The sequence below is a fragment of the Heterodontus francisci genome, chromosome 18 (assembly GCF_036365525.1).
Source record: "Heterodontus francisci isolate sHetFra1 chromosome 18, sHetFra1.hap1, whole genome shotgun sequence".
NCBI lineage: Eukaryota > Metazoa > Chordata > Chondrichthyes > Heterodontiformes > Heterodontidae > Heterodontus > Heterodontus francisci.
Genome location: NC_090388.1, coordinates 52709498 through 52737349, shown reverse-complemented (window position 1 = coordinate 52737349; position 27852 = coordinate 52709498). Strand labels below are relative to the sequence as shown.

Here is a 27852-nt window from a genome sequence, read left to right as displayed (position 1 = left end):
TTAACTCAAATTTTTCTATGTGTTCAGTCACCCTATCCTTGATTATAGACTGCAGCAACTTGCCCACCACATGTCAGGGTGTCAGGCTAACTGGTCTGTAATTTCCTTGGTTCCCCCTTTCACGCTTCTTAAAAAGTAGAGTGACGTGTGCAACTTTCCAATCCAGAGGGACCACTCCTGAATCTAGGGAACTCTGAAAGACTATAGTTAGGACATCTACAATGTGCTCCCCTACTTCCTTTAACACCCTTGGATGGAAGCCGTCAGGTCCTGGGGATTTCTTACTCTTTAGTTCCATTAATTTCCTTGTTACTGATGTTTTACTTAGGTTAATTGTATTAAGTCCCTGTCCCCTACCGGCTATTAATTTTTCCGGGACTTCCAGCAAGTTATCCTCCTTTTCAACTGTAAATACTGAGGCAAAGTAGTTGTTCAACATGTCTGCCGTTTCCCCATTATCAATGACAATATCTCCATTTTCAGCTTTTAGTGGACCTACATTGCTCTTGACCACCCGTTTTCCCTTTCTGTAACTATAAAATTTCTTGTTATTGATTTTGATGTTCCTTGCAAGTTTCCTTTCATAATCTATTTTAGTAGCTCTTATAAGCTGCTTTGTGACCCTTTGCTGGTCTTTGTATCGATCCCATTCGGCCGAATCTGTGCTGCGTTTTGCATTTTTGCAAGCCTTTTCTTTTTGTTTTATGCTATCCCTAATCTCTTTAGTTGTCCATGGCTGTTTTTTCTGTAAAGTGGAGCTTTTACCCCCCGGGGGTATATATACTTGCTCTGTATTTCATTAAATGTGTCTTTAAATATTCTCCACTGTTCTTCAGTCGTTTGACCCATTAACAGATCTACCCAGTTTACCGTGAACAGTCTCTGTCTCATCCCGGTAAAGTCAGCCTTACCCAAGTCTAAAATTCTAGTAGCTGATTCGTGCTTTTCACTTTCAAACGCTACCTTGAATTCGATCATGTTGTGATCACTATTTGATAAATGTTCACACACAGTTAGGCTACTAATTAAATTTGGCTCATTACTCATAACTAAATCTAATATTGCCTGTCCCCTTCTTACATCTTGGACATATTGCTGTCGGAAACTATCCCAGACACATTCCAAAAATCCACTACCTTTCTGACAGGTGCTCGTCTGCCTCTCCCAATCTATATGTAAGTTAAAATCCCCCATTAATACTACTCTGCCTTTGTTACACACTTGCCTAATTTGTGCATTTATACAATCTAACACCTCAGAACTGCTACCAGGGGGTTTATACACAACACCTATTACAGTTTTAGATCCTTTTCTGTTCCTCAATTCCACCCATAAGATCTCCACTGAATGCTTTCCCCTCATTATAACCTCCCTCACCAATGAGGTGATATTATTTCTAATCAGTAAGGCTACTCCACCCCCTCTGCCATTTTCCCTGTCCCTCCTGTAAACTTTATAACCAGGTATATTTAGTTCCCAGTCCCGTCCATCCTGCAGCCACATCTCCGCAATGGCCGCCACATCATAATCTTCCATTTGAATTTGCGCCTGCAGCTCATCTAGTTTATTCCTTACACTCCCTGCATTTGTATATAGAATTCTTATTTGGGCTATACCCCCCTAACTTGTCCCTCAGCACTGATGCTTTATTCGCCTGTTTATTATTTCTTTCTTCTGGTTTAACCAGTATACTTCTTGCAGTTTAGTAACAATCAGCCTCACCACGAACCTGCACTCTCCTTTAACTTCCTGTTTTTCCATGCAACTGAACCCTCTCCCCCACTATTTAATTTAAAGCCCTATCTGCAGCCCTAGTTATGCGATTCACCAGGACTCTGGTCCCAGCATGATTCAGGTGGAGCCTGTCCCATTGAAACAGCTCCCTCCTTCCCCAGTACTGGTGCCAATGTCCTACGAATTCAAACCCATTTCTCACACACCAATCTTTGAGCCACACATTTACCTCTTTAATCTTATTGACCAATTTGCTTGTGGCTCAGGTAGCAATCCAGAGATTATTACCTTTTTGGTTCTGCTTTTTAATTTAGCCTCTAGCTGCTCATATTCCCTCAGCAGAACCTCTAACCTCGTTCTACCTATATCGTCGGTACCTACGTGGACCACGACAACTGAATCTTTCCCCTCCCACTCCAAGTTCCTCTGCAGCCCAGATAAGATATCCCGAACCCTGCACCAGGTAGGCAACAGAGCCTTCGGGACACTCGATCCTGGCCACAGAGAACAGTGTCTATGCCCCAAACTATACTATCCCCGATTATGACTACATTTCTCTTTTCTCCCCCAACTTGAATCGCTCCCTGTACCATGGTGCTGTGGTCAGTTTGCTCATCCTCCCTACCATCCCTGCTCTCGTCCACACAGGGAGCAAGAATCTTGAACCTGTTGGACCAGAGCAATAGCTGAGGATCCTGCAGCACTACCTCCTGGATCCCTCTACCTGCCTCACTCATTGTCATACCCTTCTGTCCCTGACCACTGGCCGAATTCAAGGTAGTTAATCTAAGGGGTGTAACTGCCTCCTGAAACACAGTGTCCAGGTAACTCTCCCCCTCCCTGATGTGTCGCAGTGTCCAAAGCTCAGACTCCAGCTCATCAACTCTGAGCCAGAGTTCCTCGAGCAACGAACACTTGCTACAGATGTGTTCACCAGGAACTACAATGGGGTCCACCAGCTCCCACATCATGCAGGTGCAACACATCACCTGGCCCTGCATCTCTTTTATATAATTAGATTTTAATTTGTTATTTAAATTTCTGATTGGTCTTTAGTTTTTTTTTAAACCGCTTTAGTCTTTAGTTTATATACTGATAAATCAATCAAGTCTTACTCTATGTTGATTCAATTAAATTAAATTTAAAACTTACCTGAATGCTGACCCCAGCTGCTCTCTGTTTCCCTGCTCTCACTGTTCAATGTGATGTCACTCTGATGTCGCTTTTCGATTTTTTTTCCCGCTCCTCAGGCTCCCCTCCTCTCTGCCTCTCTCTCACACAAACCTCTGGTCCTGCTGCTCCTCAGGCTCCCCTCCTCTCTGCCTCTCTCTCACACAAACCTCTGGTCCTGCTGCTCCTCAGGCTCCCCTCCTCTCTGCCTCTCTCTCACACAAACCTCTGGTCCTGCTGCTCCTCAGGCTCCGCTCCTCTCTGCCTCTCTCTCACACAAACCTCTGGTCCTGCTGCTCCTCAGGCTCCCCTCCTCTCTGCCTCTCTCTCACACAAACCTCTGGTCCTGCTGCTCCTCAGGCTCCCCTCCTCTCTGCCTCTCTCTCACACAAACCTCTGGTCCTGCTGCTCCTCAGGCTCCGCTCCTCTCTGCCTCTCTCTCACACAAACCTCTGGTCCTGCTGCTCCTCAGGCTCTGCTCCTCTCTGCCTCTCTCTCACACAAACCTCTGGTCCTGCTGCTCCTCAGGCTCCCCTCCTCTCTGCCTCTCTCTCACACAAACCTCTGGTCCTGCTGCTCCTCAGGCTCCCCTCCTCTCTGCCTCTCTCTCACACAAACCTCTGGTCCTGCTGCTCCTCAGGCTCCCCTCCTCTCTGCCTCTCTCTCACACAAACCTCTGGTCCTGCTGCTCCTCAGGCTCCGCTCCTCTCTGCCTCTCTCTCACACAAACCTCTGGTCCTGCTGCTCCTCAGGCTCCCCTCCTCTCTGCCTCTCTCTCACACAAACCTCTGGTCCTGCTGCTCCTCAGGCTCCCCTCCTCTCTGCCTCTCTCTCACACAAACCTCTGGTCCTGCTGCTCCTCAGGCTCCGCTCCTCTCTGCCTCTCTCTCACACAAACCTCTGGTCCTGCTGCTCCTCAGGCTCCCCTCCTCTCTGCCTCTCTCTCACACAAACCTCTGGTCCTGCTGCTCCTCAGGCTCTGCTCCTCTCTGCCTCTCGCTCACACAAACCTCTGGTCCTGCTGCTCCTCAGGCTCTGCTCCTCTCTGCCTCTCTCTCACACAAACCTCTGGTCCTGCTGCTCCTCAGGCTCCCCTCCTCTCTGCCTCTCTCTCACACAAACCTCTGGTCCTGCTGCTCCTCAGGCTCCCCTCCTCTCTGCCTCTCTCTCACACAAACCTCTGGTCCTGCTGCTCCTCAGGCTCCGCTCCTCTCTGCCTCTCTCTCACACAAACCTCTGGTCCTGCTGCTCCTCAGGCTCCCCTCCTCTCTGCCTCTCTCTCACACAAACCTCTGGTCCTGCTGCTCCTCAGGCTCTGCTCCTCTCTGCCTCTCTCTCACACAAACCTCTGGTCCTGCTGCTCCTCAGGCTCCACTCCTCTCTGCCTCTCTCTCACACAAACCTCTGGTCCTGCTGCTCCTCAGGCTCCGCTCCTGTCTGCCTCTCTCTCACACAAACCTCTGGTCCTGCTGCTCCTCAGGCTCCTCTCCTCTCTGCCTCTCTCTCACACAAACCTCTGGTCCTGCTGCTCCTCGGGCTCCGCTCCTCTCTGCCTCTCTCCCACACAAACCTCCGGCCTTGCTGCTTCTCAGGCTCCACTCCTCTCTGGTGGAGGAAGGCATCAGGGTGTGCCCAACATCCTCCGGCCAACGTGCTATTTTGCCAGTGGCAGTAAAGATGGCAGCTCGGACACCGTCGGGAGGCCAATTGAGCCAATTAAGTGGCCAATTAAGGGCAAGTTCCTGCCTGTGCAGGCATTTAGCCCATGCCGGAAGGGCCCACCACCATGTGGGGAGATCGCCCAGTGAAACCTGGCGGGCTCCGAGGCGGGCACTGCTCCTTTCGAGGCACTCAATGCCTATGGTACCCACCCCTCATCCCCTCCAGCAGCAATGTCCGCCTTTGTGGCAATGGTACTGCCGGTGCTTCAAGAACCTCCGGCGCACCCCAACCCCAAACACCAGAGCCTGGCTGCCAGGCTATAGCTACCCCAACCCAACCTATTTGTCTCTGACGGCACCAGCCATTGAGGTGCCCTCTCCTTGCAGGCTCAGCAATGACCACTGTTATGGAAGTGCTTCCATTTTTTGTTAAATATTTTTTGAGGACTCATATTTAAATTGTGGAAATGGATTCATTTTGGAAGGCTGAAGATTTCATAAATGCTGGACTTTGTTTTTATTGAAAGTTCACTGAAAGGACACATGAGATGTGTTTGAAAGCAACCTTTACTGGATATCACAAGCCTTAAGATAAATAAACAACAGAAACCTTAGTGACTTGGGGATACGCTAACAGAGAAGTGACATGTCAAGATTTATGAGGGTCAGGAGTTAGTTTGGCTTCTGAGATATTGTTTTGGTTCAGTTAGGGTGTGGACCGTGTCGAAAAGCAGTTGATTTTGTAGCCTGCTGAAAAAGAAACCCCCAGCTCATCTTTCCTGCACCTCTCTATGAGACCCTGAAAAATCCAGAGTGTCAACTCCTCTTTCTCTACCTCTTTGGGAAAACCCTGCAAATCCAGAGTGTGATAACTGAAATCCTTGATGCCACATTTCTCCTGGAAAGCCTACCAGACTAATTCTCGACATCTCCAGAACAAACTCTTCTTAAAATATCCCAGAGACCCATCTCCGTGTACCCAGGCGCCAGACCAAAAGTGACAACTGACATCCTTACATGTCTTCTCTTTTTTTCTTCAAGAATTAGCAAGTATTTGGCCAAAGTATTTTTTTTCTTTTCTTTGTAAAAGGCCTCTGCAGACAGAATTTTTTATTTTTTTCAGTGTGTGTGTGAGTTTGTGTAAGGGGTATTTAAAAAGGGAACTTTCATATTTCAATCTGTGTGTTAATGCTTTCCTTCATTACTAGATAAGTCTTGTTTTTATCATAAACTGATAATTTTGCTGTTTGTTAAAGAAACCTGGTTGGTATATTTTATTCTGGGATAAAGAGTAGAGTATATGATTGACTGTACCAGTAACTGGGTAAACATTTAAAATACATTTTGTGACCTGTGGAGAAGTGGAACTAGAAAAGACAGTGCACTACTCTCACCTCGGTTGTAATACCACCCTTAACAGTGGCACTGCTGAGACCACTGAACTGCTTGCCCTCTGACTCGACTGGCAGCTCAAGGGAATGGGCTGCCTTCTTTAATTGGACAGCAGCCCCGGCGGCTGCCTCTTAATTGTCCGCCACCAGCAATATGCTGCCCCGGGTCCCGCCACTCACCAAAGCAGGGTCGTTTCACACTTTTGGCCCCGACAGCGGGACTTTTGCCTTCTCCAGAAAATTCAACCCCATGTCTCAGTAATGACTACTAGATCAAACCCATTTATCTCTATTTGTGCCATTATTCATCTATCTTGTTATGAATGCTTCAGGCATTGAGATATAATGATTTTAATTTTAACTTCTGTGATGTGGCCTTCATTACTAATGCTCTGTTACCATCTGTGGATGGGTTTCCCCTTCCACACTAATGGCCCTACAAGCCGGGGCCTTTCTTTTTTTCAAATATTAATCTGGCAAATGAGGGCACCTTCCTTTTGAGGCATCCTTGAGCTCCCCTACCTGCCTCAGCAGTGCCCACCTCTGCCAGCAGGGCTGCCATCCATCCAGTCCTCAGACCTCAGGAACCCGCCCGTCGAATGTGAAGAAGATACCAACTACCATCGCACCTCTGACCCATGCAAGGTCGGGACCTGGAAATGATTCTGATGCCCAAAACTTTTCTAGGGGATAGGATTCCACCCGATATGATAGATACAGACTAAACTTACCAGAAAAAGTTTGTCCATTCCAGTGTAAGAACATTTTTAAAGGCCTATTAATCTTAATTACTGCATAGTAACCTCTCTGGCACTGAAAATTAACGTTTAAAAGTCTCATTCTTTTAGACTTTAATTATTATTTGAGATAAAAATAAATAAAAAATACATACTTTTTCCACTTTTTCTTTCTGTCTCTTTCATCTCTCTCAATCCCATTTTCCTTTCCATCTCTTGATTTTGCTTTTTATACATGACTTAGCATTGAATTAAATATTCTTAACTCATACTTCCTGGTACAGACTCTGCTCAGTAACAATTCTCTGATTGGTTAAGGAGATGCATAACTGCTTGCCCTATTTGCACAAATCTTGCCCCAGATCCCTTGTAGAGGGTGTTGTGCTGAATATGGCTTTCTAAACACAGCAAGTTCCAGTGCAAAACTCCATAGAATGTCTGTGGCAAGTGTACGTGTAATGAACGGCTGGCACGATTTATTCACCACTGACTGCAAAATCTCACCCATTATAATTAGCAAGATTTTGGCACCTTTTTTTTTGCTCTTTAGAGAATGGAAGAGCTCTTATGGGTAAGTGATCAAAAAATACTATAAAGTTATCAATAGTACAATTCTTCATAATAGCTTTGTGATCCAAACCCCTCTCTGATCATCACCACACTAACCAGGGAGATTGTGGCACACTGGTAATGTCACTGGACTAATAATCCAGAGGCCCAGGCTAATGCCCTAGGGACACAATTTCAAATCCCACCACAGCAGCTGGTGGAATTTAAATTCAATTAATTAATAAAAATCTGGAATTGAAAGCTAGTCTCAGTAATGGTGCCATGAAACTATCATCGATTGTCATAAACACTCATTTGGTTCACTGATGTCCTTTAGGGAAGGAAGTCTGCTGTCCTTACCTGGTCTGGCCTACATATGACTCCAGACTCACAGAAATGTGGTTGATTCTGAAATGGCCGAGCAATCCACTGAGGTCAAAAGCAATTAGGGATGCCCACATCCCACGAAAGAATAAAAAAAGCCCTTGTCTCCAATCTGGATTTTAAGAACCACAAAAAATAGACAGAGACCCAGTAGAAATGGATCTTGAGCCAAATTCTTTCACGAACCATCCACTCAGATAATATAAACTTTATATCACAAGAAGGCAGAAATTTCTAGACGCTATATTTAGTATAATTCATTAGGTATTACTCTTCCCAGTGGTAGAGGCATTAGCGCCAGCTTTTCAATAAGGTCAGTTAACGGTGTTTTCCCTTTTGTTGCAGGCACTGCCATACGTTGCTCTTCTGATAGTTATGCTATTCTTCATCTATGCTGTGATTGGAATGCAAGTAAGTAGCCTTATACCATAATACAGCATCAAGCTTGTTCAGTATCAATCCATATAATGTGATGAGCACATAGCAAGGAAAGCATAATGTGCTGATTGGCCACTGCCTTTTTTGTGGTTAATGTTTGGTATATATGGTATTAAATATTTGGTTTTATCCAATATAGGTATATGCAGTATAGTTTATAGATAGATTATATAGAATTGGTAAATATTAAATAGAATGAGCAAGCTCACACAACACTCACTACTAGACGCAAGTAAATGTATCTTCCTTCCTGTGGCAAAGCGCAGCCTCCCACAACAAAATCCCCATAAGAGTAGACAGGTTTCGCTACTGCACAGTGAGGAAACACAGATGGCTGAATTTTATTATCCCGCTGCTGGCAGTGTGCAAAATGGCGGCAGTCCTGCCTGTGATGTCAGTGGCTGCACCACCACGATTACACAGCGGATGGCCATTTAACATAATGATGGGGACTGTCCAGCCCAATCACGTGGTGGAGGCGGCAGTGGTTCACCGTTCACGGTGTCGCCTGATGTTGGAGCAGGTGCTGATGCCAACTTTAAAAGGCTACCAGCCCTGCACTTGCACTATTGTATTTCCCTGAGGCTTCACTTCTGTGTTAATTTCTTTTTGTTCTCTTCAAGCAGCTCCCCTCGGCTTCACAGACAAAACACTTATAGAGTTCTCCCCCGACCCCTCACCCACAAATAATCCACTTGCTGAGTTTTCTCTGCCCCCTTCACAGACAAACAATTCACAGAGTTCTCCCACCTATCCATTTCCCCTAGATAACACCACGAAAGTTACTTACCCTTTAGAGGCACCGAGGACTCTCGCTTCAGTGGCACCAGCTTTTTAAAGACAAATAACTGAAGGCACGTGAGTGCCACACGCCCAACACAAGATTGCAAACACCTGGAAAGATCGCAATCAATGACATTCAAATGTACGCTAAATAGTATTGAACAGATGTAAATGATCATGCCGTCGCGTGGGGTGGAAGTGCTACCATGGCTCTTCACCGCCTCCAACAGAACTGGGAAGTAGCATTATGGCATCGAGTTCCGTGGTGGACATCTCCACACAGATTCTCCACCCCCCTGCCCCCCGCGCTTGAAATCCCGCCTTCCAGAGGACCATAAAATCAAGTCAGTGATCCAAAGACAGAGTGTTTCGTGAACTGAGTGCTAAGTTGGGAATTTTGTGCAGTTGAGAATTCAGTGCAGAGGGAGAAGGAGGTGTTGCTTTTTCCTTTTTTCCTTTTTAGGGCGGCACAGTGGCGCAGTGGTTAGCACCGCAGCCTCACAGCTCCAGCGACCCGGGTTCAATTCTGGGTGCTGCCTGTGTGGAGTTTGTAAGTTCTCCCTGTGTCTGCGTGGGTTTCCTCCGGGTGCTCCGGTTTCCTCCCACATGCCAAAGACTTGCAGGTTGGTAGGTAAATTGGCCATTAGAAATTGCCCCTAGTATAGATAGGTGGTAGGGAAATATAGGGACAGGTGGGGATGTGGTAGGAATATGGAATTAGCGTGGGATTAGTATAAATGGGTGGATGATGGTCGGCACAGACTCGGTGGGCCAAAGGGCCTGTTTCAGTGCTGTATCTCTAAACCTTTTTCAATCTCCAGTAGCTGGTGAGTGTTCTACTTTTGTTTGCAAGCTAGCAGGCTGTAACTTACCATTACTTCAGCTAACTAAATTAATAACTAATTGACTAATTCAATAAATAAGGTGAGACAGACATGGCAGGGGTGGTGGCGTGCCATGACTGCAACATGCGGGAATCTGTGGAATGCATTGCAGTCCCAGGCAACCATATCTATGGTAAGTGTCTGCAGCTTGAACAACTTCGGCTCAGAGTTGCTGAGCTGGAGTCTGAGTTGCATATATTGGTCCGGGAGGCAGTCACACTCCCTAAGTCATGTAGAACTTTAGAGTTGATCAATGGTCAGGGACCCGGGGCTGTGTCTGCGAGTCAGGCAAGTATGGGGATCTAGCATGTTAATGGAGGAGTCTCATCCCTTCACATTGACCAACAGGTACAAGGTGCTTGCTATCTGTGTGGATAAGAACAAGGAGTGGATGAGCAAACTGACCATGGCACCATGGTACATGAGGTCATTCAAGTGGGGGGAGCTAAAAGGAATGTGGCAGTGATAGAAAACTGTATAATCAGGGGAATAGATACTGTTCTCTGCATCCGTGATCAGGAGTTCGAAGGTTGTGCTGCCTGCCCGGTTCCAGGTTTAAGGATATTTCCTTGTGGCTGGAGACAAGCTTGGAGTCGGAGGGGGAGGAACCAGTTGTCATGGTGCAACAACATAGGTAGAACGAGGAATGATGTTCTGCTGAGAGGGTTTAAGCAGTTAGGGTCCAAATTAAATGCAGAACCGCAAAGGTGATGATCTCTGGTTTGTTACCTGAGCCACATGCCAATTGGCATAGGGTCAAGCAGATTAGAGAATTGAAAGCTTGGCTCAAAGAGTGGTGTGGGAACAAGGGGTTTCGATTCATGGGGCACTGGCACCAGTACTCAGGAAAGGGAGCTGTTCCAATGGGATGGGCTGCACTTAAACTGGGCTGGGACCCGTATTCTGGTGAATGGTATAACTAGGGCTGTGGATAGGGCTTTAAACTAATGAGGGGGGAAGGGTGCATGGGAGCAGTGTTCCGGCGAAGGGAGAATTAGAAATTCAAAGAGGAAAATCGAGGCAATAGAACAGTGTAGCAATGTGGTTAAAGACAAGCAGTGTGGGTCAGGAAGGGACTGACAGTCTAATGGTAATAGTGCATCAACGAGTAAGGACCATGCAGGGAATAGTAGTAAAAAAATAAAATTCAAGGCTCTTTATCTGAATGCATGAAGCATCCGCAATGTGATAGATGAACTAGTGGCACAAATAGAGATAAATGATTTCGATCTAATTGCCATTACAGAGACATGGTCACAAGGGAAATGAATATTTCAGGGTACACAACATTTTGAAAAGATAGACAGAATGGAAAAGGAGGAGGAGTACCCTTGATAATAAAGGGTAACATATGAACATTAGTGAGAAAGGATCTTGGCTCGGAAGATCAGGAAGTAGAATCAATTTGGGTGGAGGTTAGAAATAGCAAGAGTCAAAAATCACTGGGGGGTGACCCTAACAGTAGTCGTACCATTGGACAGAGCCCATTAAACAAGGAATTATTGGAGCATGTAACAAAGGCAACATAATAATTGTGGGTGACCTTAATCTTCATGTAGACTGGACAAATCAAATTGGCAAAGGTGGTGTGGATGATGATTTTGTAGAATGCTTTCATGACAGTTTCCTGGAGCAATATGTTGTGGAACCAACTAGAGATAAGGCTATTTTAGATCTAGTATTGTGTAATGAGGCAGGGTTAATTAAAAATCTCATAGTAAAAGATCTGCTGGGAAATAGCGATCATAATACAACTGAATTCCATAATAAGTTTGAAAATAATGTACTCGAATCATAAACAAGAGTCTTAAACTTAAACAAAGCTAATTACATAGGTATGAGGGGAGAGGTGGCTAAGGTTGATTGGGTAAATAGACTAAAAGGTATGGTAATAAATAAATAGTGGCAAACACTTAAAGAAACAATTTAAAATGTTCATCAAAAATATATTCCATTGCAGAACAAAAACTCAGCAAGAAGGATCATCTGTGGCTTACTAAGGAGGTTAAGGATAGTATTAGATTAAAAGAAGAGGCTTATAATGTTGCAAAGAATAGTACAAAGTTTTTTTATTCCTTCATGGGATGTGGGCATTGCTGGCTAGGCCAGCATTTATTGCCCATCCCTAATTGCCCTTGAGAAGGTGGTGGTGAGATGCCTTCTTGAACTGTTGCAGTCCATGGGAGGTAGGTACACACACAGTGCTGTTAGGAAGGGAGTTCCAGGATTTTGATCCAGTGACAGTGAAGGAACGGCGATATAGTTCCAAGTCAGGATGGTGTGTGACTTGGAGGGGAACTTGCAGGTGGTGGTGTTCTCATGCATTTGCTGCCCTTGTCCTTCTAGTTGGTAGAGGTCGCGGGTTTGGAAGGTGCTGTCTAAGGAGCCTTGGTGCGTTGCTGCAGTGCATCTTGTAGATGGTACACACTGCTGCCACTATGCGTTGGTGGTGGAAGAAGTGAATGTTTGTGGATGGGGTGCCAATCAAGTGGGCTGCTTTGTCCTGGATGGTGTTGAACTTCTTGAGTGTTGTTGGAGCTGCACCCATCCAGATAAGTGGAGAGTATTCCATCACACTCCTGTCTTGTGCCTTGTAGATGGTGGACAGGCTTTGGGGAGTCAGGAGATGAGTTACTCGCCGCAGGATTCCTAGCCTCTGACCTGCTCTTGTAGCCACGGTATTTATATGGCTACTCCAGTTCAGTTTCTGGTCAATGGTAGCTCCTAGGATGTTGACAGTGGGGGATTCAGCAATCGTAATGCCATTGAATGTCAAGGGGAGATGGTTAGATTCTCTCTTGTTGGAGATGGTCATTGCCTGGTACTTGTGTGGCGCGAATGTTACTTACCACTTATCAGCCCTAGCCTGGATATTGTCCAGGTCTTGCTGCATTTCTACACGGACTGCTTCATATCTAAGGTGTCGCGAATGGTACTGAGCATTGTGCAATCATCAGCGAACATCCCCGCTTCTGACCTTATGATTGAAGGAAGGTCATTGATGAAGCAGCTGAAGATGGTTGGGCCAAGGCCACTACCCTGAGGAACTCCTGCAGTGATGTCCTGGAGCTGAGATGATTGACCTCCAACAACCACAGCCATCTTCCTTTGTGTTAGGTATGACTCCAACCAGCAGAGAGTTTCCCCCCTGATTCCCAACGACTTCAGTTTTGCTAGGGCTGATTAATGCCATACTTGGTCAAATGCTGCCTTGATGACAAGGGCAGTCACTCTCACCTCACCTCTGGAGTTCAGTTCTTTCGTCCATGTTTGAACCAAGGCTGTAATGACATCAGGAGCTGAGTGGCCCTGGCGGAACACAAACTGAGCGTCACTGAGCAGGTTATTGCTAAGCAAGTGCTGCTTGATGGAACTTTTGATGACACCTTCCATCACTTTACTGATGATTGAGAGTAGGCTGATGGGGTGGTAATTGGCTGGGTTGAACTTGTCCTGCTTTTTGTGTACAGGACATAACCTGGGCAATTTTCCACATTGTCGGGTAGATACCAGTGTTGTAGCTGTACTGGAACAGCTTGGCTAGGGGCATGGCAAGTTCTTTAGTACAGGTCTTCAGTACTATTGCTGGAATATTGTCAGGGCCCATAGCCTTTGCAGTATCCAGTGCCTTCAGTCGTTTCTTGATATCACGCGGAGTGAATCGAATTGGCTGAGGTTTGGCATCTGTGATGCTGGGGACTTCAGGAGGAGCCTGAGATGGATCATCAACTCGGCACTTCTGGCTGAAGATTGTTGCAAATGCTTTTGCCTTATCTTTCGCACTGATGTGCTGGGCTCCCCCATCATTGAGGATGGGGATATTTGTAGAGCCACCTCCTCCAGCTAGTTGTTTAATTGTCCACCACCATTCACGGCTGGATGTGCTAGGACTGCAGAGCTTAGATCTGATCCATTGGTTATGAGATTGCTTAGCTGTGTCTATTGCATGCTGCTTACACAGTTTGGCATGCAAGTAGTCCTCTGTTGTAGCTTCATCAGGTTGACACTTCATTTTGAGGTTTGCCTGGTGCTGCTCCTGGCATGCCCTCCTGCACTCTTCATTGAACCAGGGTTGGTCTCCTGGCTTGATTGTAATGGTAGAGTGTGGGATATGCCGGGCCATGAGGTTCTGGATTGTGGTTGAGTAAAATTCTACTGCTGCTGATGGCCCACAGCGCCTCATGGATGCCCAGTTTGCATTGCTAGATCTGTTCGAAATCTATCCTATTTAGCACGGGGATAGTGCCACACAACACGATGGACGGTATCCTCAATGTGAAGGCGGAACTTAGTCTCCACAAGGACTGTGTGGTGGTCACTCCTGCCAATACTGTCATGGACAAATGCATCTGCGGCAGGCAGATTGGTGAGGACAAGGTCAGGTATGTTTTTCCCTCTTGTTAGTTCCCACACCACCTGTCGCAGACCCAGTCCAGCTGTTATGTCATTTAGGACTCGGCCAGCTGGATCAGTAGTGGTGCTACCGAGCCACTCTTGGTGATGGGCATTGAAGTACCCCGCCCAGAGTACATTCTGTGCCCTTGCCACCCTCAGTACTTCCTCCAAGTGGTGTTCAACATGGAGGAGTACTGACTCATCACTGAGGGAGGGTGGTAGGTGGTAATCAGCAGGAGGTTTCCTTGCCCATGTTTGATTTGGTACCATGAGACTTCATGGGATCCAGAGTCGATGTTGGGGGCTCCCAGGGCAATTCCCTCCCTACTGTATACCACTGTGCCACCACCTCTGCTGGGTCTGTCCTGCCGTTGGGACAGGACATACCCAGGGATAGTGATGGCATTGTCTGGGACATTGTCTGTCAGGTATGATTCCGTGAGTATGACTATGTCAGGCTGTTGCTTGACTAGTCTGTGGGACAGCTCTCCCAACTTTGGCACAAGCCCCCAGATGTTACTACGGAGGACTTTGCAGGGTCGACAGGGCTGGGTTTGCCAGCTGTCATTTCCGGTGCCTAGGTCGACGCCAGGTGGTCCGTCCAGTTTAATTCCTTTTTATTGCCTTCGTAGTGGTTAGATACAACTGAGTGGCTTGCTAGGCCATTTCAGAGGGCATGTGAGAGTCAACCACATTGCTGTGGGTCTGGACTCACATGTAGGCCAGACCAGGTAAGGACAGCAGATTTCCTTCCCTAAAGGACATTAGTGAACCAGATGGGTTTTTACAACAATCAACAATGGTTATCATTAGACTAGCTTTTTTAATTCCAGATTTATTAATTGAATTCAAATTCCACCTTCTGCTGTGGTGGGATTCAAACCCATGTCCCTAGAGCAATACCCTGGGTCTCTGGGTTACTAGTCCAGTGACAATTTCACTACACCACTGAAAAGGGCCATCAAAAAGTTGATGAAAAGGGAAAAAGAAGAGTATGAGAGTAAATTACACAGGAATATCTAAAAGATTCTAAAAGCTTTTACAAGTATATAAAAAGGAAGGGAGCAGCTATAGTAAATGTTGTTCCCTTAGAAACTGAGACCGGAGAAATTATCTTGGGGAATGAGGAAATGGCAGAGGCATTGAACAAATATTTTGTGTCCGTCTTCATAGTAGAAGACATAAATTACATACCGGGGCTAAAATGAGTGAGGAAATTAAGGTAATATCAGCAGAGAAAAAGTATTGGAGAAGGTTGAGAGACTAAAATCCAACAAATCCACAGGACCTGATGGCCTGCATCCTAGGATTCTAAAAGAGATAGCTGCAGCGATCGTGGATGCGCTGGTTATGATTTTCCAGAATTCCTTAGATTCTGGAATGGTCCCAACAGATTGGAAATTAGCAAATGTAACACCACTATTCAAGAAAGGAGGGAGAAAGAAAACAGGGAATTACAGACGAGTTAGCCTGTCATCTGTCATTGGGAAAATGCTGGACTGTATATTAAGGAAGTCTTAACAAAGCACTTAGAAAATCATAGTATGATCAGACAAAGTCAATATGGATTTACGAAAGGGAAATTGTGTTTGACAAATTTGTTAGAGTTTTTTGAGTATGTAACAGGTAGGGTAGATAAAGGGGAACCAATAGATATAGTATACTTGGATTTCCAAAAGGCATTCGATAAGGTGCCACACAAAAGTTTAATACTCAAGATAAGGGCTCATGGAGTTGAGGGTAATATATTGGCATGAATAGAGGATTGGTTAACAGACAGAAAGCAAACAGTGGGGATAAATGGGGCATTTTCAAGTTGGCAGGCTGTGACTAGTGGAATGCTACAAGGATCAGTGCTGGGGCCTCAGCTATTTACAATATATATTAATGATTTAGACAAAGAGACAGAGAGTAATATATCTAATTTTGCTGATGATACAAAGCTAGGTGGGAATGTAAGCTGTTAGGAGGAAAGAAGAGGCTGCAAAGAGATATAGACAGGTTAAGTGAGTGGGCAACAAGATGGCAGATGGAGTGGAATGTGGGGAAGTGTGAGGTTATTCACTTTGGTCATTGCAATAGAAATGCAGAATTTTTTAAAAAGGTGTGAAACTTGTAAATGTTGACATTCAGAGGGACATGGGTGGACTGGTACAAGGAACAGAGAAAGTTAGTATGCTGGTACAGCAAACAATTAGGAAGGCAAATGGCATGTTGGCCTTTATTGCAAGGGGATTGGAGTACAGGAATAAAGAAGTCTTGCTACAATTGTACAGGGTTTTGGTGAGACCACATCTAGAGTACTGTATGCAGTTTTGGTTTCCACATTTAAGAAAGGATATACTTGCATTGGAGGCGGTACAGCGAAGGTTCAATAAATTGGATCTTTGGGATGAGGAGGTTGTACTCTGATGAGAGGCTGAGTAAATTGAAATTTACAAGATCCTGTAGAGGGTAGACACTGAGAGGTTGTTTTCCCTGGCTGGGGAGTCTAGAACATGGGGGCACTGTCTCAGTATAAGGGGCCCATCATATAGAACTGAGATGAGGAGACATTTCTTCATTCAAAGGGCAGTGAATCTTTGGAATTCTCTACCCCAAAGGATTGTGGATGCTCCTTCATTGAATATATTTAAGGCTGAGAGAGACAGATTTTTGGTTCCTCAGGGAATCAAGGGAGATGGGGAGTGGATGAAAAAGTGGAGTTGAAGCCGAAGATCAGCCATGATTGTACTGAATGGCAGAACAGGCTCGATCGGCTGTATGGTCTACTCCTGCTCCAATTTCTTACATTCTTATGATTCAGGGATGTGGGGCATATGTTAATCAGAACAAATTACATTCAAACCGGGTGCTGCGGTTTCCTCCCACAAGCCAAAAGACTTGCAGGTTGGTAGGTAAATTGGCCATTATAAATTGCCCCTAGTACAGGTAGGTGGTAGGGAAATATAGGGACAGGTGGGGAGGTGGTAGGAATATGGGATTAGTGTAGGATTAGTATATATGGGTGGTTGATGGTCGGCACAGACTCGGTGGGCCGAAGGGCCTGTTTCAGTGCTGTATCTCTGAATCTAAATCTAAAAAATCTAAACAAGCTCTACTGGGAACTTGAGAACTATCAAGCGATCTGGGATCGATCCTTGCAGACTTATCGGGTAGAAACTGCAACCCCCAACCCCTACCTGCCACCCTACTCAAAGCAACAAGCAATCATCTTACATGAATGATAACAGCCCCATGTGAAATGATCACTGGCAGGGGGTTTCTACACACCTAATTCCTAAAACCCAAACAAAAGAAGTTGTCTCAATCCATTCATGCACACTGTTCCTAACACAAGCACAATCATTCTTAGAAACTTGGATGTATCAATGCAAGCGCCAGGTATTCAAAATGCACAACGTTTTCAGAAAATATGTGACAGCAGTATTTTTAAGAATTCGATCAAGAAAATAAAACAACAACCTGCATAAAAATAGCAACTTTAATGTAATAATATTTCCCAAGGTACTTCACAGGAATGTTATCAGACAAAATGTGACATCGAGCCACATAAGGAGATATTAGGACAGGTAACCAAATGCTTGGTCAAGGAGATGGGTTTTAAGGAACATCTTAACGGAGGAAAGAGAGGGGGAGAAATTTAGGGAGGGTTTTCCAGAGTTTAGGGCCTAGACAGCTGAAAGCACAGCTACCAATGGTGGAGCAAAGAAAATCAGGGACGACAAGAGGCCAGAAATGCAGGAAACTAGAGTTCTGAGGGGATAGGTTTGAAGGAGGTCATCAAGCTAGAGAAAGGCGAGACCATGGAGGAAGTTCAACAAAGTGATGAGCATTTTAATTTGAGGAGTTACTGATTCAGGAGCCAATATAGGTCAGCAAATATAGGTGGTGGGTGACTGGAACTTGGTGCGAGTTAGGATCTGGGTAGCAGTCTTTTGGATGACCTCAGGTTTACAGAAGGTGCAAGGTAGGAGTTTGCCAGAACAGGATTAGAATAGTCGAGTCAGAAGGTAACAAAAGCGTGGATGAGGGTTTCAGCAGCACATGGGCTGAGGCAGGGACCGGTGCTATTCCGGGGTGGGGACGGGCTTGATGATGGAGACAATATGGGATCAAATGGTCAGCTCTGGGTCAGATAGGAGGCCAAAGTCGCGAATAGTCTGGTTCAATCTCTGACAGTGGCCAGGGAGAGGAATGGAATCGGATGCTAGGACATGAAGTTACCACAGACAATAGTATCTGTTTTCCCAATATGTAATTGGAGGAAATTTCTGCTCATCCAATACTGATGTTGAGCAAGCAATGTGATAAATCATAGGCAGTGGAGGGGTTGACGGAGATCGTGGTAAGGTAGAGCTGAGTGTCGTCAGTGTATATGTGGAATCTGGCGTAATGGGCAGGACTTTACCATGGGATTCAGGACCCCAACATTGGGACCAAATGAGGGTTCCCGAGCCCGCACTTGCCGGCTGCGAGACCAGCTCAGCAGTGTTCCCAGAGCCGGCCTTCTAATTGGCCATCTCTGCACTTGCCGTCCTATTAAGGAGAGCGGGCGGGCTTCTGATACTGCCAACCCAATCACAGGGCCGGCAGCTCCAGAGCTTCAGCAGCCCCATCAGGAGAGGTGGATGCTGCTGAGGCAGGTTAGACACCTTGAGGGCATTCACAGAGGGTAAAACTTAATTAATAACTAAGAGGGAGGAAGGCGGTAGGCACCTCAGATTGGAGTGGAAACCCCTCCAGATGCATCATTGGGGCTACAGGGCCTGCCTTTCATGCCTGTGGACTCTGCTTTGAGACATGGAGCCTTCAGCTTCGATGACCCCTCCCTGGACTGCCACAGAAAGGGCGCATCTATTGAGCTGGCAGTCTCCGCATGCTGTGGGGGGCTGCTCTGCCGCTGGCAAAATGCTGGCAGGTCCTTAAATTGCCCTTAATTGGGGCCTTAAGTATTTAAATTGGCTGCCCGCCTCCATGGTGCGGACAGCCGATCCACATTCCACTCCGCCCACTCCTGGGAAAGTTCCCCGGTGGTGGGAATGCTTTGGGAAGCTCTCCTGACTGGACAAAATATCACAAATAAAGTCGATGATGGATCGTTATGATTTTGTTTGTTTCATTATTGTAGGTGTTTGGTAAGATTGCCATGACTGATGGGTCTGCAATCAACAGGAACAACAATTTCCAAACCTTCCCACAGGCTGTTCTTTTGCTCTTCAGGTTTGTAATACACTTATATTTCTAAAATTGTCACTCACCTTTTCATGTCCAATAAATACTCACGCTGGTGTGTTAGTGTTATTGCTGCTTTTATTTCAGACTCTCTCGAGCATTCCTTTTCTAGATATAGCAATCAATATGAGCTAATCCTGGGGTGTAATGCTACAGGATGCTTTCACTCGGTCTTCAATTTACAATGTGCAAGTAGATTACAAGTTAAACTGATCACAGCAAATGAAAAACAAGAGCTTGAAATTCAGACTGCAGGACCAGTAACCTGGAGGCTGCTAGCTGATAGATTATTGCCCTCCACTGTAACAATTATTTCCTGTTTCCTTTCTTGCAGTTATTTCCCCTTACTAATATACTCTTTCCTCCACTGCTAGTTTTTACCAGGTTGTATAGTTTCTGCGGCCAAAGGGGTGGCCAAGGGACATTAATGAGGTGCATGAGAGTGACTAAGCAATTATTCTCCCTCTGTATTTTCCCATTCCTTCCCAATTGAGAAGTACCTAGCTGCCATAGGACCTTGTTGCTAATTGGTCTCTGCCACTCCCTGCTTGACAGTTCTCACTGGATGTCATCTCCTAGCCCACAGATTTACCACTCCTTTGTGCTGAATACATCACTACATTGGCTGCCCAATCAGCAAAAGTCAGTATCTATTCCTATATATAAAAGCAAAATACTGCGGATGCTGGAAATCTGAAATAAAAACAAGAAATGCTGGAATCACTCAGCAGGTCTGGCAGCATCTGTGGAAAGAGAAGCAGAGTTAACGTTTCGGGTCAGTGACCCTTCTTCGGAATAAATAGCATCTATTCCTATTGGCTCAGCTAAACAAAGAAGGGAAGCTATACGACTGGCATTAGTGGAAGAACTGCAGTTCAGGGATAAAAGCTCCAAATGCTGTTCATGAGCTGTTGGTTGACTACTGCTCTGGTTTATGCCTTCAGCACTTCGAAGGTTAACTTCCAGAATGTTCTCTTGCTAGCCTCCCTACCTTCAGCATAAACTATTGCTATCCATAACCCCATGGCTTGTGTCCTTTCCTACACAAAATCCAACTTTCATTCCTCTGATGCTAGTCCAGTTCTCGTTTCTTGTTAGCTTCACTCCATCATTTGTGGCTTTTCCTTCAGCCACCTAATACCACCCAGAGAACTCCCACCTGCTTTAAAAAGACTCCTTAAGACTATCTTTGACCATACATTCATCCCCTTCACTAACCCTGTTAATCTCCCCCTTTCCTCTTGTGGTTGGTGTTTGGTATCCACCTTTCTGTAACGTTACAGTAAGATCACTGAGGTACAAAAATACAAATTGGTGGTATCAATTCCTCTGCAACCTGGAGCATCACTCGTCATGCTCGGTGATACTCTTGAGCCTCGATATTACTCCCACCACCACCCTCCCTACCCCACCCCACAGTGCAATTAGGAGCTCCAGGTTTCCCAGGGGTCCAGAAATCTGGAACAGGTGGCAGGTGCTTCTGGTTCCACAGGGTAAGTGCCTTTTCTAGTGCTCTTTGTGGGCTAGGAGGAACCCTAGCCTCTCAAGGAAGTCTTCACCACCCCATCACCAGCCCTGCCCCCCCCCCCATCCCGCCCGTACTGATCATGACCTCTGTCTTCCTCCTCCCACTCGCCGATTTTCATTTTCACCATCCAGTCGTGATGTCTGACTTTGCCCCACCCACTGTAATGTCGGTCCCGTGCCCCCACCTCTGCAAAGTCCACCCTCCACAATGTTCGCAACCCAGCAATCACACAACATCCCACCATCATGATGGCTGAGCTTGCCCCTTCTTGATTGCTGGGGAACATCTCCAATTGCTCCAGCTGCAGCCTCCAGCTGCCAGATTTCCTTCCCGGCTGCTGGCCAGGCTGTCAACTTGGTGGCTGCTGGGTGGAAAATAGCTAGTGTGTATGAAGTAGTCCCATTTAGTGCGCCTCCCATTTGCCTGCCCCATAACTGTAACAAGAGTAGAAGTAATTTAGACGCCACACTACAAAGTTGTTTACAATTAACTGATGGGGAAATCTGTACACAACATTTATTGTAGATCGTAAATTATGAGCACATATGGCAATGAAGTGGTGCTAAAATAAATTGTGCATTTTAAGATGTTATAGTAAGAAGCCAGCTGTTATAGACTACCCTGTGGAACAATCACTGATGCACACCCCAGTATTGAGCAGAATTGGGGTTCTTCATTCTAACACCACAATATAAAGCATCACCTGAAATCACAACTCAAAGAAATCAGAAACACAGTTGTGAGTATGTGATGCATTTCACACATATAGCTGGTAAATCACCACAGACTTTATCTCACACATAATGGACCAGCTAGTTAAAAGGGAGAAGCATTACTTTTCTTATTCAACTGCAAGCTGCAATTAAGACATAGGACAGAATCTTAACAGAACAGACCCACAAACAGTGGGGAGGCCTGTAGCAGATCAGGAACTCGTTTGTTCTGTCAGCGGGCTTTCCCAACGTTCTTTAACTCAGCCCATACTCTGTGATGACCCGTACTCTGCCAATGATGACTCTCTATTTAAAGGGATCCTGGCAGGAGTCAGAATGGCTGCAGGAAACCTTGCTTATGAAGGATACTAGAGTTAAGAACATGGAAGGAAGACGTGGGAAGGCTGCCACCCAGGTCTCTGACTCTTCCCTGGAGGTCATGCTAGAGACAGTGAGGAAGGGAGGAAGAGGCCAGCATCCAAAATAAACAGGCGTTGCTGGAGGTTGTGGAGGCTCTGAGCAGCAGGAGTGAGGTGCTCAGGACCTGGATCCTGGATTCAGTGTCGGAAAAAGTTTAATAACTTCAATAGGTCAGAGAAGGTGAGAGTTGCACCACTTTCATGTGGCATCCATCACTCTCTGAATTCTGTCGCATTCTCCTGCACAGTACTCCTCTGACCAATGCACCTTGCAGTTCCACACATTCTTTTCTCTCCAGGCATCTTCTCAAATCTCCATCAGAATAGCAACACTCACACTCACCCTCACCCTATTGCCATCTCACCACTATCTCTCACAGTTACCCTTCTCAAATGTTATCATTCCATCCTCAGCACACATCCCACTTCTCACACTCATAACTGTCTACCTTCTTTCAGTGCAGAAGAGTGCATACATTTCCAGGGAGAGGCAGAGAACCGGGGGGAGGACCTGCAGCCATAGCCACCCCGACCCCATTGGAGGACACCTTGCAGATCAGCAGGGTGGCTCACACGTTAGGCTTCAGCGATGGAGAAATGGGAGGGTGGCCCACAGACCTGTTGACAGCATTAGATTTAACACTGCAACTTGGCACTTAACAGTCACTTGTGTCAAATTGATGTCACCATTAACTGAAATGTCATGATACAAGCTATGTTCAGCTTGTGCCCTTACCCTATGTCAGCACTAACTCATATCTTTGATCTCGCACAGGTCCTTCAAGGGTGACAGAAGAGCTAATGTGGGAGTAGGCTGAGGAGTTCTCAGATGAGGATGAGCACTCTGAGGATGCACCCCCTCCACCAGCGCTGATAGACTCACCTCAGTGGGCAGTGGAGTAGAGATAGCTAGGTTGTCATGTGCTGAGGAGCACATCACATGTAAGCAGGAGCAGGGGGAGGAGACTCGGTTAGTGGTGGAGAGACCCCGTTGGAGGGTGCAGGACACTCCAAGTTCTGCTCAGCTGGACCTAGATGCTAAGCCTCTGGGGTGGTTATCCACAAAAAGAGAACTTGTGGAGCAGCAATGGGAAATGTGTGTGCTTCTGTCAGCATTTCCAGAGGCTGTGCGCATCCATGGAGAGAGATCGGAAGAATCCATCTCTAGCATGAGTGCCATGATATCTCAGGCATTTTTGCTGATGTCCACCTCCATGAAAAGAATGGCCACGTGCATGGAGAATCGGACACAGCAGGACACCTAGTGCATGCTGCCTGGACGAGTGGCCTGCATGCTCTGTCTGCCACTTTACACAGGATAGAGAAAAGCCTCACTAACATGCAGCCCAGGGTTCTCCAGCTCTTAGCTAGCAGAGAAGTGCAGGTGGGCCATGAAAGAAAATGGAGAAAGGGCACATGGTGCTCCCACTTCTCATCTCCTGCTCCCACCTTGCACACCCCCAGACAGAACCACCAAACAAGCTGCCTCCTGCCCCAAGTCTTGCACAGGTGCAGGTGAGGCAGTCATTAGCGGGGCCCTCACTGGTTCCAAAGTCCAGTGGACATCTGCCACAGGTGTCTCATCTGTCACAGCAGAGGAACGATCATCCTGGCTCCAGCTCTGCTGAAGCCATAGGGGTTGCACCATGTAGGAGGAAGTGGATGAGAAAGACTTAATAGTTGCACAAGCAGATTCACTTGAGTTTTTTATAGCAATACTAAAGCATGCCTGGAAGAAGTCAACGCGGGCTTTTCTAGGAGTGGCTGCAGGCCCCCTGGCCACATCTGTCTCCTCCTCCTCCTCTTCTACCTCTCCTCAGAGGATGCCCATCACTCTGCACCTTCCTCTTCCTTCAGCTCCATTCCTCCCTGCCGTGTGATGTTATGAAGGGCACAGCAAACAACAACCATTCAGGAGACCCTTGATGGGCATACTGAAGGGCACCTCCAGATCTATCAAGGCACCTGAAGCACATTTTGAGCAACCCAATGGTTTATTCTATTATCGTCCTTGTGCTGATGTGGCTGCTGTTGTATCTCTCCTCTGGTTCACTGGTAGGGTTCGTTACAGAAGACATCAACCAGGTCTTCAGAGGGTGGCCCTTGTCTCTCAGGAGCTAGCCACTGAGGCTGTGTGGAGGTGTGAAAACCTGCAGAAGATGTGACTGTCGCAGAATGAGTGAATCTTGGCCACTCCCTGATATCTCACGCAGACACGCATGATCACCTTCAGGTGGTCACAAACTATCTGAACGTTGAGGGAATGGAAACCCTTGCGATTGATGGAGACTGTTGGCTGATCTGAGGGAGCCTTGATTGCCATATGTGTAAAATCAATGACTCCAAGCACCTCTGGGTAGCCAACTACTGCAGCTAAGCCAACAACCCTCTGTGTTTGACTAGCCTCATCCATGGCAAATTGCACAGAAGTGTCAGCCTTGGAAAACAAGGCATCAGTGATCTGGGAGATGCACTTATGGACAGCAGGTTGAAAGATCCTTGAGATGTCACTAGCTGATCCCTGGAAGGAGCCAGAGGCAAAGAAATTCAAGGCTGTGGTGAACTTCTTCCAGGAGGCTGCAACAACCAGCCGTGGAAGCCTGAGCCACCTGAGGCACTGTTGCTTCACCTTCGAGCTGGAGGCCTGTGTCCATCCCCTCTGTCATGTGGAGAAGCATGTGGCTGCAGAGAAGGCAGCTGCCGTTGGTATTGTTGCTGTTCCTGGTGCTGTTGATGCGGCAGTTGTTGGTGTGACTGCTCCTATTGCTGCTGATCAGAGGTCTGTGCTACTGCTGCATAAGTTGCTCCCATGCTGCAGTGAAGGCTGATTGCAAGGAAGTTGAGATATAAGTGAGTATACTCCAAGCTAGTTGAAAGTTCTTCCAAAAAGTTAGAAATGACCCTCAAAGCAGTGAATTCAGGCTCTCAGAACAAATCCTGCAAGCACAGGCCTTTCAGTGAGGCTGGCCACAAGCTTTGTGATTTCGCTCTTTAAAGGCTTCATAGCACATCAGTTTCATTGAACAATAAGTCCTCCCTGCGCTCTTGCCTCATTGACCCTGGTGTGTTCCATATAGCTCAGGAAACCCATGCACTGGCTGCTAAACCAGAATGTTGGGTTAAATTCACAGTTTAATTGCCTCTTTGAATATTTTAATTACTTACCCAACAGCTCCACAGGGGTTCTCCGCTCACCTGCAAACCTGTCCGGATTAAAACTTTTAAGTGAACGGATCATGTCAGGTTCCCAACCCGACACCACTTTTCAGGACTTTAACCCCCAGCCCCCTCCACACTCAAATCCACCTCCCCTTGGCAGTTAAAATTATGTCCATAGTTCATCACCTGAAATAGCACTGAAAAGACAAAGCCATCTATATCTTCAACAAAACTGCTGCAGAATTGGATGATAAAGGGGGATTCTATGCTGGAATACCTTGTTCATATTGAGATTTTAAAAATCCCTTTCAAGCCATATAGACAGAGAATTGTGCACAGGGCCTAAATGGCAACCCAGACACAGTCCAATGAACCCTGGGAAAGTCAGTAGTGCTGGAGACATTTTTTGGCATCCTAAATTGCGGTGGAAGTACTAAAAGTGATGAAGGAATTGGTCCAGCTGAATAACGTATCTACAACCTCCTCGATACACTTTTGGGCAGCAGCTGGCTGATACTGTGGGCATTCCCAGCAATGGTCTGGAAAGCACCCAACGTATAAAATTTGACTCGGATAGCTGCTTGCAGTGCGTTGCAGTATTTACATTTTTTTTGCAGATGTCATTCTTAAGGAGGGAGCACAGTTTGGTTACAGATATCCTGCTAAATCTTGCCTATTCTGCTTCTGTGTGATCAGGACACATTTCAGTCATTTCCCTCCCTTAATGAAACATTGTGACAGATTAACAGAAACTAGAGCTGGGAAGTTCTTTGGTTCTGCTCCTGCTCCACTGTATAACATCGCGAAAGGTATAATTTAAACGCAATTTACGTGCATAAGTGAAGTTTTCACCACACATTCTGCAAACTAACGCTGGTGGAATGGAATCAGCTTTGCGGAATTCCTTGGCCAAGCTCCAATTTCTGATTTTTAGAACAGTTCCAATAATCATAAATAATTTTGTCTACATATTAGCAAAGATGTATTTCTTGGAGTAATAAGATTGTAACTTCAGACACTGACAAATTAAAAAATGACAACGTCAAGTTGTCAATGTGAAATGGAGAAGAACTCTGAATATTGCTGGATTTTTAGTGTAATAAATAACATAGGTTAAACTGAACCAGAATGGAACATATAGGATTACCCATAACAAAGAGAAATGTTTGTGAAGATATGAAAAACATTCTTAATGAGTTAGGTTTCACAATTATTGTTGCATTAATTTATCCTCACGGATCTTATCTACATGTGCATTGACTGTTTGAATCTGGGTATATGTATAATGAGTGATAAGGGTCCTAAGGTTGCACAGTGTTAATGTTTATGGGCCTATGAAACTATTCACAGATCAATGCAGATTGGCAGTGATCTCTTATGCTTTCTGTGTCCTCCAGGTTATTTTATTTTGCTTTGGTTCTGCAAGACTTTTTTGGAGAAATCTCACAGCTTTCTGCTAGAAGGAAATGCAACCTTCCTTTAAGAGATGCATTCCCACTTTAAGCAGGCCTCTGGAGACATGCTAGAAAGTACACACAGGAAATGGGCAGGCTTCTTGTTCCCAATACAATGGAGTGGGAAACCAGCAAGTCAGAATTTAATGAGGCCGAGGAGGGAATGTACCCTTGGCCTGAAATTTAAGCCAGCGGATACGTTTTGCACTCACCCAATCTGCCCAAAACCCACTTCAGATTAAAATCATTTCCAGTCTTCATAGAACTCAAGGCTTTTTTGGAATATTTTCTCCGACAAAATTTTCCTTTTGTTTTGTTTCCTTTTATGTGAACATTTCTAACTTTTGCTTTGTTTTTCTTTACATTTGGGGCTTTTTGAATTTAGAATGTGGAAATTATAACATTGCATTAAACTAATTAGAAGTATTTAAATAATATAAAAATGAAAATATTAAGTTATTTGAATTTTCAGGGTGCTATACATTGTAAAATATAGTGTTCTTGACTTGTCTCCGTGTTTCCTTGATTTTCAAGTCGCAGGTAGCAAGTCATAGTTCAGATCAGAAAGTCACCGTCTATTTGGATTGTAATGTAAATCCTACATCCTGTAACTCTACACCACAGAATATTACTGATAAGATCAGCAGTAACAAAATATACATTAATTTCAAAACTGTAATTGAAATCCACTCCTAAAACTTAACTGCATTTCTTTGAGGAATCATAGATTAAATTATTCCATCAATACCCCATAAACTTTTTTAAATTGTGAGGAGTAACTATATCTTATCTGTATCAGTTAAAGATCTAAAATGTCAGGACTTGCAGCCAAAAAGGAACAACTTTACTGAAGGGATTGCAAAATGCCATTAAAGTTAACAACATAATTACATATTTTCTGTGGGCATACTGATTAAGGACTGTCAGGATATTCAGGTTTCAAAACCTTCTGGTGAAGTTTGTTTAGTTTTTCAATAACACATTACAGGGATTCTAGCATGAGGGGCTCCCAATGAATAAAGTAAATATTGCTTCTCCTAGTGGCAGACAATACAGTAGTTTTGCTTATCAGATGAACTCTACGTTAAAATTCACTGCAGTTCCAAATTGTACCAACCCAAAAATGAAATAAAGAAAACAGTATTCAAAATAAAAATAATTTAAAAGACTGGAAATTCCTTGGGTCCCAAAGAGCAAAACCCTCAGCCACCCTTGCAC

General features: G+C 45.5%; 1 protein-coding gene across 5 annotated transcripts in view; it reads left to right on the top strand.

Moving 5' to 3' along the window:
* cacna1c (calcium channel, voltage-dependent, L type, alpha 1C subunit) overlaps positions 1-27852 on the top strand; it is a 1113964-nt gene that overhangs the window by 967139 nt on the left and 118973 nt on the right. For all 5 annotated transcript variants that reach the window (XM_068050762.1, XM_068050758.1, XM_068050759.1 and 2 more), the window contains 2 exons: positions 7972-8037; positions 19258-19349. In XM_068050762.1, coding sequence (XP_067906863.1) covers positions 7972-8037; positions 19258-19349 — 158 coding nt within the window. The remainder of the gene's footprint in view (positions 1-7971; positions 8038-19257; positions 19350-27852) is intronic.